Source organism: Phoca vitulina, unplaced genomic scaffold (assembly GCF_004348235.1).
Source record: "Phoca vitulina isolate PV1807 unplaced genomic scaffold, GSC_HSeal_1.0 scaffold84, whole genome shotgun sequence".
Classification (NCBI taxonomy): Eukaryota; Metazoa; Chordata; class Mammalia; order Carnivora; family Phocidae; genus Phoca; species Phoca vitulina.
The window spans coordinates 1,135,413-1,150,580 of record NW_022589787.1 but is presented as its reverse complement, the minus strand read 5'-3'; the positions used below and the strand labels follow the sequence as shown (position 1 = coordinate 1,150,580).

Below are 15,168 nucleotides of genomic sequence, written 5' to 3'. Positions count from 1 at the left end.
CATTTGCAATGACGTGGATGGAACTGGAGGGTATTATGCTGAGCGAAATAAGTCAAACAGAGAAAGACATGTATCATATGCCCTCACTGATATGAGGAATTCTTAATCTCAGGAAACAAACTGAGGGTTGCTGGATTGGGGGGTGCGGTGGGCGGGATGGGGTGACTGTGTGATGGACACTGGGGAGGGTATGTGCTCTGGTAAGCGCTGTGAATTGTGCAAGACTGTTGAATCTCAGATCTGTACCTCTGAAACAAATAATGCAATATATGTTAAGAAAGAAAAAAGAAGAAGAAGAAGATAGTAGCAGGAGGGGAAGAATGAAGGGGGGGAATCGGCGGGGTAGACGAACCATGAGAGACGATGGACTCTGAAAAACAAACTGAGGGTTCTAGAGGGGAGGGGGGTGGGAGGATGGGTTAGCCTGGTGATGGGTATTGAAGAGGGCACGTTCTGCATGGAGCACTGGGTGTTATACACAAACAATGAATCGTGGAACACTACATCTAAAATGAATGATGTAATGTATGGGGATTAACATAACAATAAAAAATTAAAAAAAAATTAAAAATAGACTTCCATATGATCCAGCAATCTCACTATATCAGATAAAGTAAAATCAGTATCCCAAAAAGATGTCTGCACTCTCATGTTCTTTGTAGCATTATTTACAATAAACAAGATATGGAAACAACCTAGGTGTCCATTGTCCAATGATGGATAAATTGATTTAAAAAACATATATATTCAATGGAATATTATTCAGCCACAAAACAGAAGGAAATCTTGCCATTTGTGGCAGTATGGATAAATGTGGTGGACTGTATGGATAAATGAAATTAACCAGTCCACCAGATAAATACTATATGATATCATTTATGTATGTAATCTAAAAAAAAAAGCCAATTTTATAGAAATAGAATAGAATGGTGGTTGCCAGGAGCTGGTGGGGGGAGTCAAGGGCATATAGGTAAAAGAGTACAAATTTTGCGTTATAAGATGAATAAGTTCTGAGGTTCTAATATACAGAATGAGGACTATATTTAATAATACAATATTGTATACTTAAAATTTGCTGAGAGATTTTAGGCATTATCACCACCCACATCCACACACAACCACATGCCCACATGAGTTAACTATGTGAAGTGATGGATGTGTTAATTATCTGGATCTTAGTAGTGGTTTCATAATGTATAATATATGAAATCATCATGTACACCTTAGTTATATGCAATTATAGTTGTCAATTATTCCTCAATAAAGTTGGAAAAAAGAAAATAAAGGCTCTCACTGATTCAAGATATCAAACTATGTACACATACAGCCATAAAACTTTTACAAGATATGGTGACTTTGAACCCTGGTGTCAAAGTTAACTGGAGACTGGGGCATGAATTACTGGGTAGTTACAGTGTCCTTGAGGATCTTGAGAAATCACTTTTAAATTATTATTAATTTTTTTCTATTTTATTTTTTTATTAAGTTCAATTAGCCAACATATAGTACATCATTAGTTTTTGATGTAGTGTTCAATAATTCATTAGTTGTGTATAACACCCAGTGCTCATTTTGACAGTATTAGTCATCAAGGGTGAGAACTACATTTCTAATATATGTATTGCTCATTTGAACTATTCCATATTCTACACAAGGAACTCTATTCTTACTCTAAAAACGCCACCATACTTAGACTGCAGACTCAAATATGGATATAACAAATCAGACAGAATTTGACAATTATTTGGATATATCTTCAAGGATGAAATATCAAGAACAATAATGATTAATCAAAGTGTGTACTATCCTTTATAAAGAAAGAAGTGAACTAATGTAAATATCAGATTTAAATTGAAACAGATATCAGACTGCATGTAATTTATTCAAGATCACATATCATAGGCAAAGCATATATCAGAATCTCAAACTTGAGACCACAAATGCCTGGGTCTTTTAGTTGTAAGTAGTTTATTAATGATCAAAACATATCACAACACTATAACCAGCCTGAAATATAACAGGAATGAATTTGTCTACACATGATTTTAAGCTATAATAAATATGTTGCAAGACAATCACAAAACTTCTCAAGTTTCAATTTTAAGCAAATTTAGAAAAAAAGTGAAAATTTTCTCATAAGGATTTTGTGATGTAGACCACATTAAAGAGAAGAAAACCCATTATGATATTCATGTTTCTTGATGGAATAAAACTATCTTCGAGCCCTGTTTTCATTAGTCCAGTGGTCTATTTAGAAATTTATAGCCACCACAAGCAGTCACCCACATAAAATCATAGACTAGGATATCTCCTACAAACCAGGCACCCAGAAATGCATAATGAAAAAATAATAATAAAGCCACCAAAACATTAGCTCCAATAATGGCAGAGATTTCAGAAATCAGGCCTAAATATTTGGAAAATGTCTGCCACTTAAGATCAGATGTTAAGAATCTACTGAAGACAAGATTAGATTTTATTATTACCCAAGATATGGCTTCCCACAAATATACATCTCCTTGTTCCTGAAAACTCTTACCAGGAATGGAAATCTTCATTTGTAGTGCAGAAGTGGACTGTAGTCAGGCACATTGAGTTCAGGATGCCTGAATTGAAAAAGTGAGTCAAGGACAACAGGCCAAAAGGTCCTCTACTTCAGTACTCTTTACCTAAGGCGATAGGAGTAGGACAGAAATTAAAGATTAGAAAAATACCTCTCATGTGTATATAGTGTACGCATGACATTCTTTTATTTCTACAAGAGAGATATAGCAATACAAGAAGCACCATTAATTAGGCTGTAGATAACTTACTCAACAAACACAATAAGAGTAAAATATACTGGTTTCTTCTCCTTGAAGAACCTGTTGAGTTGTTTTATACAGAAATGAAAACCTCATTGATAATCCCTTGGTTATATATTCAGCAAGCCATATCAGAAAGCACTGGCTTCTTCCAGAGCATACCCATTACTTTGAAATGAGCATAATTTAAATACATAAATTCTTGAACTGGGAATCAGATATAAGACTGCACATTCATTTATTTAAATTTCGTGTATCAGGGGTAAAACATATACATAATCTCAAACCCTTGGCCACAATTGTTTCTGTCACTTGGTTATGAGTAGGTCTTCAATAATACATAATATCATAACTGAAATAACGTAATAAGCATGAATTTTTTCACTACTGCATTTAGACTTCAATAAATATCATACCATCAGGGTGATACCAATGAATCACAAAACATAATATCAAATCAAACAAAGCTCTGGTAGAGTGAAGATATTGCTATAAGGATCCCATTAGGTAGGCCAATCACTAATTGAGGAGAACACTAATGATATTTATGTGCCAGAATGAATGAAAGCAATTATCTTCTTAAAAATATTTATTTATTTGAGAGAGAGAGAGTGAGTGAGCAGGAGTGGGGGGAGGGGAAGAGGGAGAGGGAGAGCAGCAGACTACCTGCTTACCCTGAGCCTGATGCCAGGGCTCAATCTCACAACCCTGAGATCATGACCTGAGCTGAAGTCAAGAGTCAAATGCTCAACCAACTGAGCCATCTTTTTTCTTCTTCTTTTTTTTTTTCATTTTTTTCCCCAAAACCAGTTATCTTAAAGGCCAAGTTCACTGGTCACATACTTGGCATACTTGGAATTTCTCAGTCACCAAAGACAGATACTCACATCTATTTCATGGGGTGATGCATCTCATGATATTCAGCATTCCAAAATGCAACTTGAAGAATAATAACTAAAGTATCAGCCTCAAAGTAACAGAAGAATTAAGATTTATAGAACACTAAAATAAGATCAACTATTCTAAAAGTAATATTCTTTTAGATGAGAATAGATATAGATTACCAAAATAAACTTCTCACCAGGATTTGACAATCTCAAACCCAAAATAAAGTTGTCTCAGAACAAACCTAAAGAAAGCACAATCTTAGCAAAAACCGTTGTTACCTACCATGGTCCATGGCTTTTAATAAACATGGTTTATAATCTATTATGTCTTCTCAAAGTAATATGAAATCATATAATTGACCCAACTCATAGCATTCCCCATGCATATGCCCCTTGGAATTGAAAAGGCTCATCAAGGATCACAACCTTAAACCTTCATATTAGAGCAGATTAAAGTTTCGGCATATTCAATGTGAGAAACTTGGGTGCTTTCAAGTTTCCCTAGAGGCAGTAGACTAAAAGAGTATTTATTCAGTAGTTCTTATCTAAGAGAACAGAGACAGGACTGTAGTTCAAAATTGGAATTAAATATCTCATTTTATATGATCCATGTGTATTATACCTTAATGGAGAGACACGAGTTGTCAAAAAATGACCCATTACATGAGCTCTAGACCATTGACTCATCAAACACCACAAAGGCAAACATGTAGGTTTTATATTTTGGAGAACTTCTCAGGTGGTTCCATGCAGAAACAAGATCTTACTATTAGTCACCTCTTCTCTACATATCCAGGAAGCAATATCAATAACAACTGGTATCAACCTTAAGTGTGTACACTTGATGAACCACATGAAATTCAGGATATGGATATCAGATATCAGACAACTCATAATAAATTAAAGGCAGTGCATATACCTGAATTTCAAGGTGGTGACTACAATCCTATTTTCTTTATGTTATAACTTGTCATAAGTAACCCCAAATATCACAAAATCATAACAACTCGAACATAATATAATAAGGATAAGTATGCCTATTCCTGTATTTGGACAAAGAGAATATCACCCTGTAAAGACGATATGAATGAATCACAAAACTTCTCAACATTATATCAATCTAGTTTTGTAAAAAGAAATTAAGCTTTTATCGTAAGAATCTCATCAAATAGGTCTATCAGGCATACCATTACAAAGAACCTATAATGCAATTCATGTTGATTTTGTTCATAAACCAAGTCTACTTGAAGACCTTATTAGTAATAACTGACATTATTCACAGCATCTTCTTTCATTATTTTGATAAAAATGGAACCACATGCACTCAGTAGATGAAAAGCAAGTATCAGGTTGCTCATCACTTTATTCCATTTCAAGTTTCATGGGATAAGCATATTACTGAGTCTTACATTCTCACCCTAATTGTTGGACTCTTTCTGTTATAACAAGTTCATCAATGGCTAAACACATCCCTACACCATTACAATTTCTTAATGAGATTATAGGGGAAAATGGTCTTCTTATGTATTCAGAACCAAATGGATTTGCACATTGATTATGGAACCAAGGAATCACAAAATTTATCAAGTTTCAATCAAATCAAATTCAGATTAAAAATATAAATTTTCTTGTGAGAATCACAGCAAGCAGGTAAACCACTTACTGAGGGAAAAAAAAAACATAATGATGCTCACCTTGTTTAAATGAGTAAACCTATTTGTCTTAAAAGTGATTTTTCAATCTTCCAATTATTTATTTGGAATTTGTCTTTCAGCAAAGGCAGCCAGTTATCTATAAATAATGGGTTGGTATATCTCTTGCCAGCAGGACTTACAAAAAGGCCCAATGTGAAAATCAAGTACAAGGTTATTCATTATTTTATCCAATTTCAACCTGGGCACATATATTACTGAAAGTTACATTCTTACCCTAATTATGAGGGTCCTTAAGTTATGAGAAGTTAATCAGAGATAAAAGAATAATCCAGCGCTCTTAAATACTGTACTAATATTATAGAAAAAAAATGTTGGTCTATTTGTGTATTTAAACCCTACTGAATATAGTGGATTGAACATAATTCCAATGTATCATAACATTTTCAGCATTCAATTAACTCAATTTCAGGTAAAAAGTAAAGATTTTTTAAATAAGGATAGCATCAGATATGTTAATTTATCATTGAGAAAAATGATCTATAATGCTGTTCATGTTTCCGGAATGAGTAAGTCTAATTGTTATAGAAGTGAGTCTTCACTAGTCTAATAGTCTCTTTGGATTTTTCAGTTAGCAAAGGCACCACTGACTTGTAATAAATAGGATAGTGCTAGTAAGATTTACTGAAAAACTCAATGAAAGAAGAACCAAGGTCTCAGAACCAAATGTCAAAAAAGAGGAATTATAGATATTTAACACATAAACAATCAGAATTTATAGTTCACTTAGTAATGCATGGATAGAAATGTGCAAAGAAGCTTCACACAGAGATTTCAATGAGGCCCCAAATTACAATCCTATCAAAGGGAACTAAGGAATCCAAACTTCTTGTCACATGATTGTTACCTATGCTGGGCTTCAGCATAATCCAACTGAGCTTGATTTTTGTGTTTTCATTTCTGTTCAAGACATTAACTCATTATTGACCCAAGCCATCACATTTGTATGCATACATACAGTTAGACTTAATATGATTACCAGAGATAGCTTCCTTAAACACTAGTGTTAAAGTGGATTAAATACAGGACACTAGGGTGGTATAAACTGCCCCATGGACAACAGGGCAAAGAGTGTTCCTTGTTGGTAGTATTTCTCTAAGAGGACAAGAGTGGAACTATAGTTAAAAAGAAGAATTACATCTTTTATGTGTGTATGGCTCCCGCTTGGTCTTTCTTTTTTTTAAAGATTTTATTTATTTATTTGAGAGAGTGAATGCATGAGAGAGAGAGGGAGAGAGAGCATGTGCAGGGGGCGGGGTGAGGGGGAGGCTCAGTGGGAGAGGGAGAAGTAGGCTCCCTGCTGAGTGAGGAGCCTGATATGGGGCTTGATCCTAGGACCCTGAGGTCCTGACCTGAACTGAAAGCAGATGCTTAACTGACTGAGCCACCCAGGCACTCCCTGCTTGGTCTTTAATTTCTATATGATTGATATATTTGCTACACAAAATATGACCCATAACTTAAGCTGTGGACCAATAATTAGCTACATATGTTAAGAACCAAGAATATAGGTTTATGTTGAGAATCTGAGAAGAAATTATTACCTGACAGAAACAAAAGCTTCTCATTACCATCTTTTCACTAAATATACAGAGACCCATATCAGTAACAACTGGCATCATACATAGCATATACATTCTTTTATAATAAATGTAATAAAACCACATGAAACTCAGAATATGGAAATAAGATTTCAGACCACCTGTAATTGTATTCAATTTCACAAATCAAAGGCAAACTGCACATGAATCTCAAACTATTTCCCATAATTGCCAAAAATCTTTCAGCTGTGATTAGTATCTGAATGATCCACAAACATCGTAATACCATAGCACCCAAAAAATAGAATAATATAAATAAATCATTTATTTGTGCATTTATAGCAAATGAATATTTTACTAAAGAGATGATTGTAATAAATTACAAAACTTTTCATCTCTAAAACAGTTAGGATTTAAAAGTAAATCTTTAATGAGGATCCCATTAAGCAAATCAGTCACTCATTGGGAAGAATAGGTATTATTTACTCATTTTGCGTGAATGAGTGGATTTAATTATTTTAAAGGACAGACCACTAGTCAAATGGCCTATTTGCAATTTTTTAATCACCAAAGGTAGAACTTACATCTTTTCCATGGAATGGCACATCTCTTGCTGGTTGATATTCTGAAGCCCATGCTGAGGAAAAAATAAACCAAGATATCAACTCTAACAATGTATAAATATTAAGAATAAAGACACTAAAATCAAAAATTGTTTTAAAAACTTCTCTTAGAAGCAGATAAAGATGGATAAAACAGGATTCCCCAAAAGGGTTTCTTTCTACAAATTCCTGAATAGAATACCCCAGAAAAATTTAATGACTGCTTACACCTTGTTGCAAGGATTGTCACTTCTTTTGGGCCTTAGCATACTACTGAGCATAATTTTTACATCATTACATCTCCTCAAGACACTTTTCACATACACATCCACTTTGTCTTGTAAACACCAGATTGGCATCCTTAAACTGTAATTCGAAAGGGACAGGAGACCACTTAGATTCACTATACTATACTTGGATGGTAGCACTTGTCTCAGTGTAACATGCCAAAGAGTGCTCTTCCTCAATAGTCCTTATCTAGGAAGATAGAAGTAAGATAGTAGTTCAAAATCAGAAATATGTGTGTGTATGGCTTATACATACTATTTATTAGTGGAGAGATGGTTTATACCATCACAAAGACACATGACTAAGGCTCTAAATAATTGATTCATCAACATTAAGACAAAGCATACAGTTTTCTTGACATTGGATACCCTGTAATATCACATGTCATACCATAGAGTAAACATGAGTAAAAATGTTCCATTATTTAAATAAAATTTCAGTAAACAATAAACATTTTTGAAGAAGATGTCATCAAATAGGTCATTCACTCACTGAGAAGAACCCATAATAGGGTTCATGATGACTGAATTGGTGAACTTAGTCATTTCAAAGTCCATATCAGGAACAACTGTCATCATTTATAGCATACATTTTTATTTTTCTGAAAACAGTGGGGTCACATGATACCCATAAGATAAAGTTTAGTCATCAAATTATCCAATTTAAGTTTTATAGGTATCAATTTGGTCATCAAATTATTCAATTTAAGTTTAATAGGCAAAGCACATTACTGAATCTCACAATCTCCTCTATTAGCACAGTACTGCAGTTATGGGAAAGTTTATGAGAAACCAAAAGCAACATTAGAATCCCATAATAATAGAGCAAATTTTTTTCTAGACATTTATTTACACCTAAATGAATATTGCATTTTGGACTAGGTAACAGAAAATCAAACAATTGTTCAACATTCAATTATCTGAAGTTCATATAAAAATTACATATTTTGTTAAGAGGATCATATCAAGAAGAAAAAAAATATATTGATATTCAGTTTTCCTGAGTGAATAAAACTGCCTTAGGTGTAAATCTTCACTAGTTCAATGTTTATATGAAATATGTATGTCAAAAGAAGCCACTGATCTCTTATAATGGAATGTTATATTTCTTGGAATCAAGTCTTACTGAAACAAAAAATGAGATAAAAAGACCTAAGAAATGAAATCTGAAAATGCCATAGTTTTAGAAAATGCAAATATCTGAAACAAAGCTTAAGGAATAAGAGATGTTTGTTTATTTATAGGTACATAGATAATGTTGGGCAAACAAGTTATTCATGAAATTTTATTATCTCAAATTCAAGATAAAATTCTCCTAGAAGGGAAATAAAGAGTTACTATTATCTGTCCCAGAATTGTCATTTAATTCTAGCCTGTTTAATTCTATTGAGCATAACTTTTAAGTTATTTCTCTTCGAGACAACTTAAGGTCCCATCATTGTCAAAAGCCATGACACTTCCCATGCATACACAAACTTGGACCTGATTACCTTACCAGCAAGTCTTAAAACCCTGGTGCTAAAGTGAATTGGAGTTAGCGTGTACTTATTACATGATCCTTGGGTGATATCAATTGCTCCAGTCACAGCATGCCACAGAATGTTTTTCCATATCATTATCTAAGAGGACAAAAACCAGAACTGTTATTAAAGGGAGAACTACCTCTCGCTGGTGCATATGGGTTGTGCATGTTTTTCATTAAATGAGAAAAAAAATGTTAGTACTCAAAAAAACCCACCTCATTTCAGAGTTTAGTTCATTGATTAACAAAAATTAATGAGTATGAAACTTACAGGTCACTTGACTTTGGAGAAGCAATCCAGTGTCTTCATGTAGAGTCAAGAGAATTTCATTGATCATCCCTTGTCTATATAGTCAAGAAAGTCATAACACTAACATCTGACATGGTTTATTGTATATGAATGCTCATAAAGCACTGACACTCTTTAAACCACATAAATCTCAGGATTTGGATATCAGATATTAGGGCACATGGAATTGAATGTATTGTATTCATTAGCTCAGGAAACCCATATACAGGTTTCTTTATCAATGGATTCCATCTTAACATATATGGGCAAAGCAAATTACCACATCTTACATTATTTTTTCCATTGTCAGAGACCTTTAGTGATGATATTATGTCAGTAACCCCAAAGCAGCCTAACATCATTAGAAACTTATAGCATCAATACATGAAAATCAGTCTATTTGTTTATATATTCAAATATATATCTCACACTGGATTGAATACCAAAGAATGAAAAAATCCCTCATTGTTAAAAACACTAAGTTCAGGTAAAAGTTAAAGATATTTTCTTGGGATCAAATCAAGTAGTTCAGTCATACATTGAGTAGGAAAACATATGGATATTTAAGTTACTCAAATGAGTAAATCTAACTGCCTTAGAGTGAAACTTTATAAGCCTGAAAGTCTACTTGGAAGGTATTTATGACCAAGACTAACACGTCTCATCAATTTAATTATGGATATCTTGTGAAACATCTTACCAAAAGAAACAATAAGAGAAAAAGAGTTAAGGTGAGCCCCAAATGTGTCAAATTATTAGAACTTATCGACCATCGAAAAAAATGAAAAGGATGAGTTATTGTGTAATTTGAAGAGAATAGATAGGTTTAGAAATTATAAGTTTCCTTTAAGTGATTTACTGATAAATAAAAAATACAATACCTGTAGAAGAAAAACAAGTATCCTTAAAATTCTGTCTCAGGATTGTAAACCTAGAGTGAGCCTCAGTGTAATGCCATTGAACATGACTTTTAGGTAAACAAATCTTTTCAATACAATATGAGGTTTCAAAATTGATGCAGCACAGGATTCCCCAAGCATATATATACTTGAACCTAACTATGCTTACCAAAGATGGATACAGGAAGCTATGAAGCCAAGGTGATTAGGAGTTTCATTGTATTGCATGTTGGACTCCTGGATGTTACAGATTGCCCCAGCGACACTGAGACCAACAGGGTTCTTCCTCTGGAGTCATAATCTAGGTAGACAGGAATAACAATGCTGTCAAAACAAAGCACTTCATCTCTCATGCGCATGGGGCTCATGCATGCTTCTCTATAATGGACCAATATAATCATTTCTGCAAGAATGACCCATTACATAGGCTATTTGACATTAATTCACCAAACAAAAGTTTGACAAAGCATATAAGTTTCTTGACTTTGGAAAACTAATTAGGCAATGTCATGTTGAAATAAGAGCATCTCATTGATCATTTTTGGCATATTTGATCAAGGAGCCATATCAGCAACACTTGACATGGTCCATTGCATTTCAACTTGGATAAAATGAAACAACAGGGATGCCTAGGTGGATCAGCTGGTTAAGGGTTGGCCTTTGGCTCAGGTCATGATCCCAGTGTCCTGGGATTGAGTCCCGCATTGGGCTCCTTGCTCAGTCAGGAGGCTGCTTCTCCCTCTGCCTGCTGCTCACCCCTGCTTGTGCTCTCTCTCTCTGACAAATAAATAAATAAAATCTTAAAAAAATGAAACAATAAATCCATATGAAACTTATTTTTAGAAAACAAGATAACAATAACCACAATTGTGTTTTTCTTTAATCTTTCAACCGATTTATGGGAATTTTCAGCTGTGGCTGATAAACTATTGTTTTTATGTTAACAGTCCTCATCCATGTCCCACCATCACCACAAAAACATAATAATTGGGATGAATATGTCTACTCCTATACTCATGCATAAGATTATGAATGTTGGAGATAATACCAAGGCTCAGAAAATTTATTAAACCCATGACTAGCAAAGAAATTAAATCAGTAGTAAAAAATCTCCCAAGAAACAAGAGTACAGGGCTGGATGGCTTCCCAGAAGAATTCTACCAAACTTTAAAGAATTAATACCTATTCTTCTGACATAGAAATGGAAGGAAAACTTCCAAACTCATTCTATGAAGCCAGAATTAACTTGATTCCAAAACTGAGACCCCACAAAGAAAGAGAATTATAGAACAATATCTGATGAACATGGATGCAAAAAATCTCAACACGATACCAGCAAATCAAACCCAACAGTACATTAAACAAATTATTCACCATGGCGCCTGGGTGGCTCAGTTGGTTAAGCATCTGATTCTTGGTTTTGGTTCAGGTCATAATCTCAGAGTCATGAGATCAAGCCCCATGCTGGGCTCTGCACTCACCATGGAGTCTGCTTTGGATTCTTTCCCCCTTCCTTTTCCTCTTCCTCCCCTCTGCTCGTCCCCTTGCTCTCTCTCTCTCTCAAAATAAATAAATGAATAAAATCTTAAAAAAAATTATTCACCACGATTAAATGGGATTTATTCCTGGGTTCTAGGGTGGTTCAATATTTGCAAATCAATCAATGTGAAACATCACATTAAAAAAGAAAGGAAAAGAGCCCTATGATCCTCTCAATAAATGCAGAAACAACATTTGACAAAATACAGCATCCATCCTTGTAAAAACCCTCAACAAAGTAGGAATCCTGGACATACCTCAACATCATAAAGGCCATAAATGGAAGACCCACAACTAATATAATTTCAATGGGGAAAACCAGAGCTTTTCCTCTATGGTCAGGAACAAGATGGAGGTTCACTTTCACCATTGTTATGTAACACAGTACTGGAAATCATAGCCTCAGCAATCAGACAACAAAAAGAAATGAAAGGCATTCAAATTGGCAAAGAAGAAGTGAAAGATTCAGTATTTGCAGATGACATGATACTTTATATAGAAAACCTGAAAGCCAAAAACCTACTAGAATTGATACATGAATTTAGTAAAGTCAAAGGATGCAAAATCAATGTACAGAAATCTGTTGCATTTCTATACATCAATAATGAAACAGTAGGAAAAGAAACCAAGGAATTGATCCCATTTGCAATTGCACCAAACACAAACAATAAGATACCTAGGAATAAACCAAGGAAGTAAAAGATATGTACCCTGAAAACTATAGACACTTCTGAAAGAAATTGAAGAAGACACAAAGAAATGGAAAAAAAAAATTCCATGCTCATGGATTGGAAGAACAAATATGAATAAGATGGAAAAAAGATGGTCTCTTCAACAAATGGTGTTGGGAAAATCGGACAGCAACGTGCAAAAGAATGAAACCTGGCCACTTTCTTACACCATACACAAAAATAAATTCAATTTGTGTGAAAGACCTAGATGTGAGGCAGGAAAGCATTAAAATCCTAGAGAACACAGGCACTAACCCCTTTGACATTGGCTGTAGCAACTTCTTACTAGATAGGTCGCTTTTTTGTTGTTTCAAATTTTTATTTAAATTCTAGTTAGTTAATACATTAATAAAAGAAAGAACAAGAACCATATGATCCTCTAAATAGATGCAGAAAAAGCATTCAACAAAATACAACATCGTTTCTTGAGTAAAACTTCAAATTGTAGGGATAGGTGCATACCTTAATATCATAAAAGCCATCTATGAAAAACCCACAGCGAATATCATACTCAGTGGGGAAAAACTGAGAGCTTTTCCTCTAAGGTCAGGAATACAGCAGGGATGTCCACTATCACCACTGCTGTTCAACATAGTACTAGAAGTCCTAGCCTCAGCAATCAGACAACAAAAAGAAATAAAAGGCATCTGAATTGGCAAAGAAGAAGTGAGACTCTCACTTTTTGCAGATGATATAATACTTTATGTGGAAAACTCAAAAGACTCCACCCCAAAACTCCTAGAACTCATACAGGAATTCAGTAAAGTGGCAGGATAGAAAATCAATGCACAGAAATCAGTTGCATTTCTATACACCAACAACAAGACAGAAGAAAGAGAAATTAAGGAGTTGATCCCATTTACAATTGCACCCAAAACCATAAGATACCTAGGAACAAATCTAACCAAAGAGGCAAAGGATCTGAACTCAGAAAACTATAGAATACTCGTGAAAAAAATGAGGAAGACACAAGAAATGGAAAAACGTTCCATGCTCATGGATTAGAAGAACAAATATTGTGAAAATGTCTATGCTACCTAGAGCAATCTACACATTTAATGCAATCCCTATCAAAATACCATCAACTTTTTTCAGAGAAATGGAACAAATAATCCTAAAATTTGTATGGAACCAGAAAAGACCCTGCATAGCCAGAGGAATGTTGAGAAAGAAAAGAAAGCTGGTGGCGTCACAATTCTGGACTCAAGTTATATGACAAAGCTGTAGTGATCAAGACAGTATGGTTCTGGCACAAAAACAGACACATAAATCAATGGAACAGAATAGAGAGCCCAGAAATGGACCCTCAATTCTATGGTCAACTAATCTTCGACAAAGCAGGAAAGAATGTCCAATGGAAAAAAGACAGTCTCTTCAACAAATGGTGTTGGGAAAATTGGACAGCCACATGCAGAAGAATGAAACTGGACCATTTCTTTACACCCACAAAAATAGACTCAAAATGGATGAAAGACCTAAATGTGAGACAGGAATCCATCAAAATCCTAGAGGAGAACACAGGCAGCAACCTTTTCGACTCAGCCACAACAACTTCTTCCTAGAAACATCGCCAAAGGCAAGGGAAGCAAGGGGAAAAATGAACTATTGGGACTTCATCAAGATAAAAAGCTTTTGCACAGCAAAGGAAACAGTCAACAAAACCAGAAGACAACCAACAGAATGGGAGAAGATATTTGCAAATGACATATCAGATAAAGGGCTAGTATCCAAAATCTATGAAGAATTTATCAAACTCAACACTCAAAGAACAAATAATCCAGTCAAGAAATGGGCAGAAGAGATGAACAGACATTTCTGCAAAGAAGACATCCAAATGGCCAACAGACACATGAAAAAGTGCTCAACATCACAGGGCATCAGGGAAATCCAAATCAAAACTTCAATGAGATACCACCACACACCAGTCAGAATGGCTAAAATTAACAAGTCAGGAAATGACAGATGTTGGCGAGGATGCAGAGAAAGGGGGACCCTCCTCCACTGTTGGTGGGAATGCAAGCTGGTGCAACCACTCTGGAAAACAGTATGGAGGTTCCTCAAAAAGTTAAAAATAGAGCTACCCTATGACCCAGCATTTGCACTACTGGGTATTTACCCCAAAGATACAAATGTAGTGATCCGAAGGGGCACATGAACCCCAATGTTTATAGCAGCAATGAACTATGGAAAGAGCCTAGATGTCCATCAACAGATGAATGGATAAAGAAGATATGGTGTATATATATACAGTGGAATATTATGCCGCCATTAAAAAAATGAAATCTTGCCATTTGCAACAACGTGGATGGAACTAGAGGGTATTATGCTAAGCGAAATAAGTCAATCAGAGAAAGA

The 15,168-nt window shown here is 34.7% G+C and overlaps 1 protein-coding gene, 1 non-coding gene and 2 pseudogenes across 12 annotated transcripts in view; all 4 read right to left on the bottom strand.

The window, feature by feature from the left end:
* LOC116626175 overlaps positions 1 to 15,168 on the bottom strand; it is a 222,725-nt gene that overhangs the window by 200,298 nt on the left and 7,259 nt on the right. For 4 of the 11 annotated variants that reach the window (XR_004298188.1, XR_004298189.1, XR_004298187.1 and 1 more), the window contains exons 2-5: positions 10,713 to 10,844; positions 9,329 to 9,452; positions 7,529 to 7,581; positions 2,540 to 2,669 (exon numbers count right to left, since the gene is read on the bottom strand). Coding sequence is in view for 8 of the 11 variants with exons in the window: in XM_032395372.1 (XP_032251263.1) it covers positions 2,540 to 2,558 (19 nt within the window). In the remaining 3 variants the exon portion in view is untranslated. Of the gene's footprint in view, positions 1 to 2,539; positions 2,670 to 7,528; positions 7,582 to 7,774; positions 7,913 to 9,323; positions 9,453 to 9,626; positions 9,701 to 10,712; positions 10,845 to 15,168 lie in introns of all 11 variants that reach the window. The other 7 variants (XM_032395376.1, XM_032395375.1, XM_032395377.1 and 4 more) reach the window with 7 other exon arrangements.
* LOC116626265 lies at positions 6,258 to 6,333 on the bottom strand (annotated as a pseudogene).
* Positions 9,203 to 9,278, bottom strand: LOC116626269 (annotated as a pseudogene).
* LOC116626267 lies at positions 10,583 to 10,663 on the bottom strand. Its single transcript, XR_004298255.1, has one exon. It is a non-coding gene; the product is annotated as a small nucleolar RNA SNORD115 (small nucleolar RNA).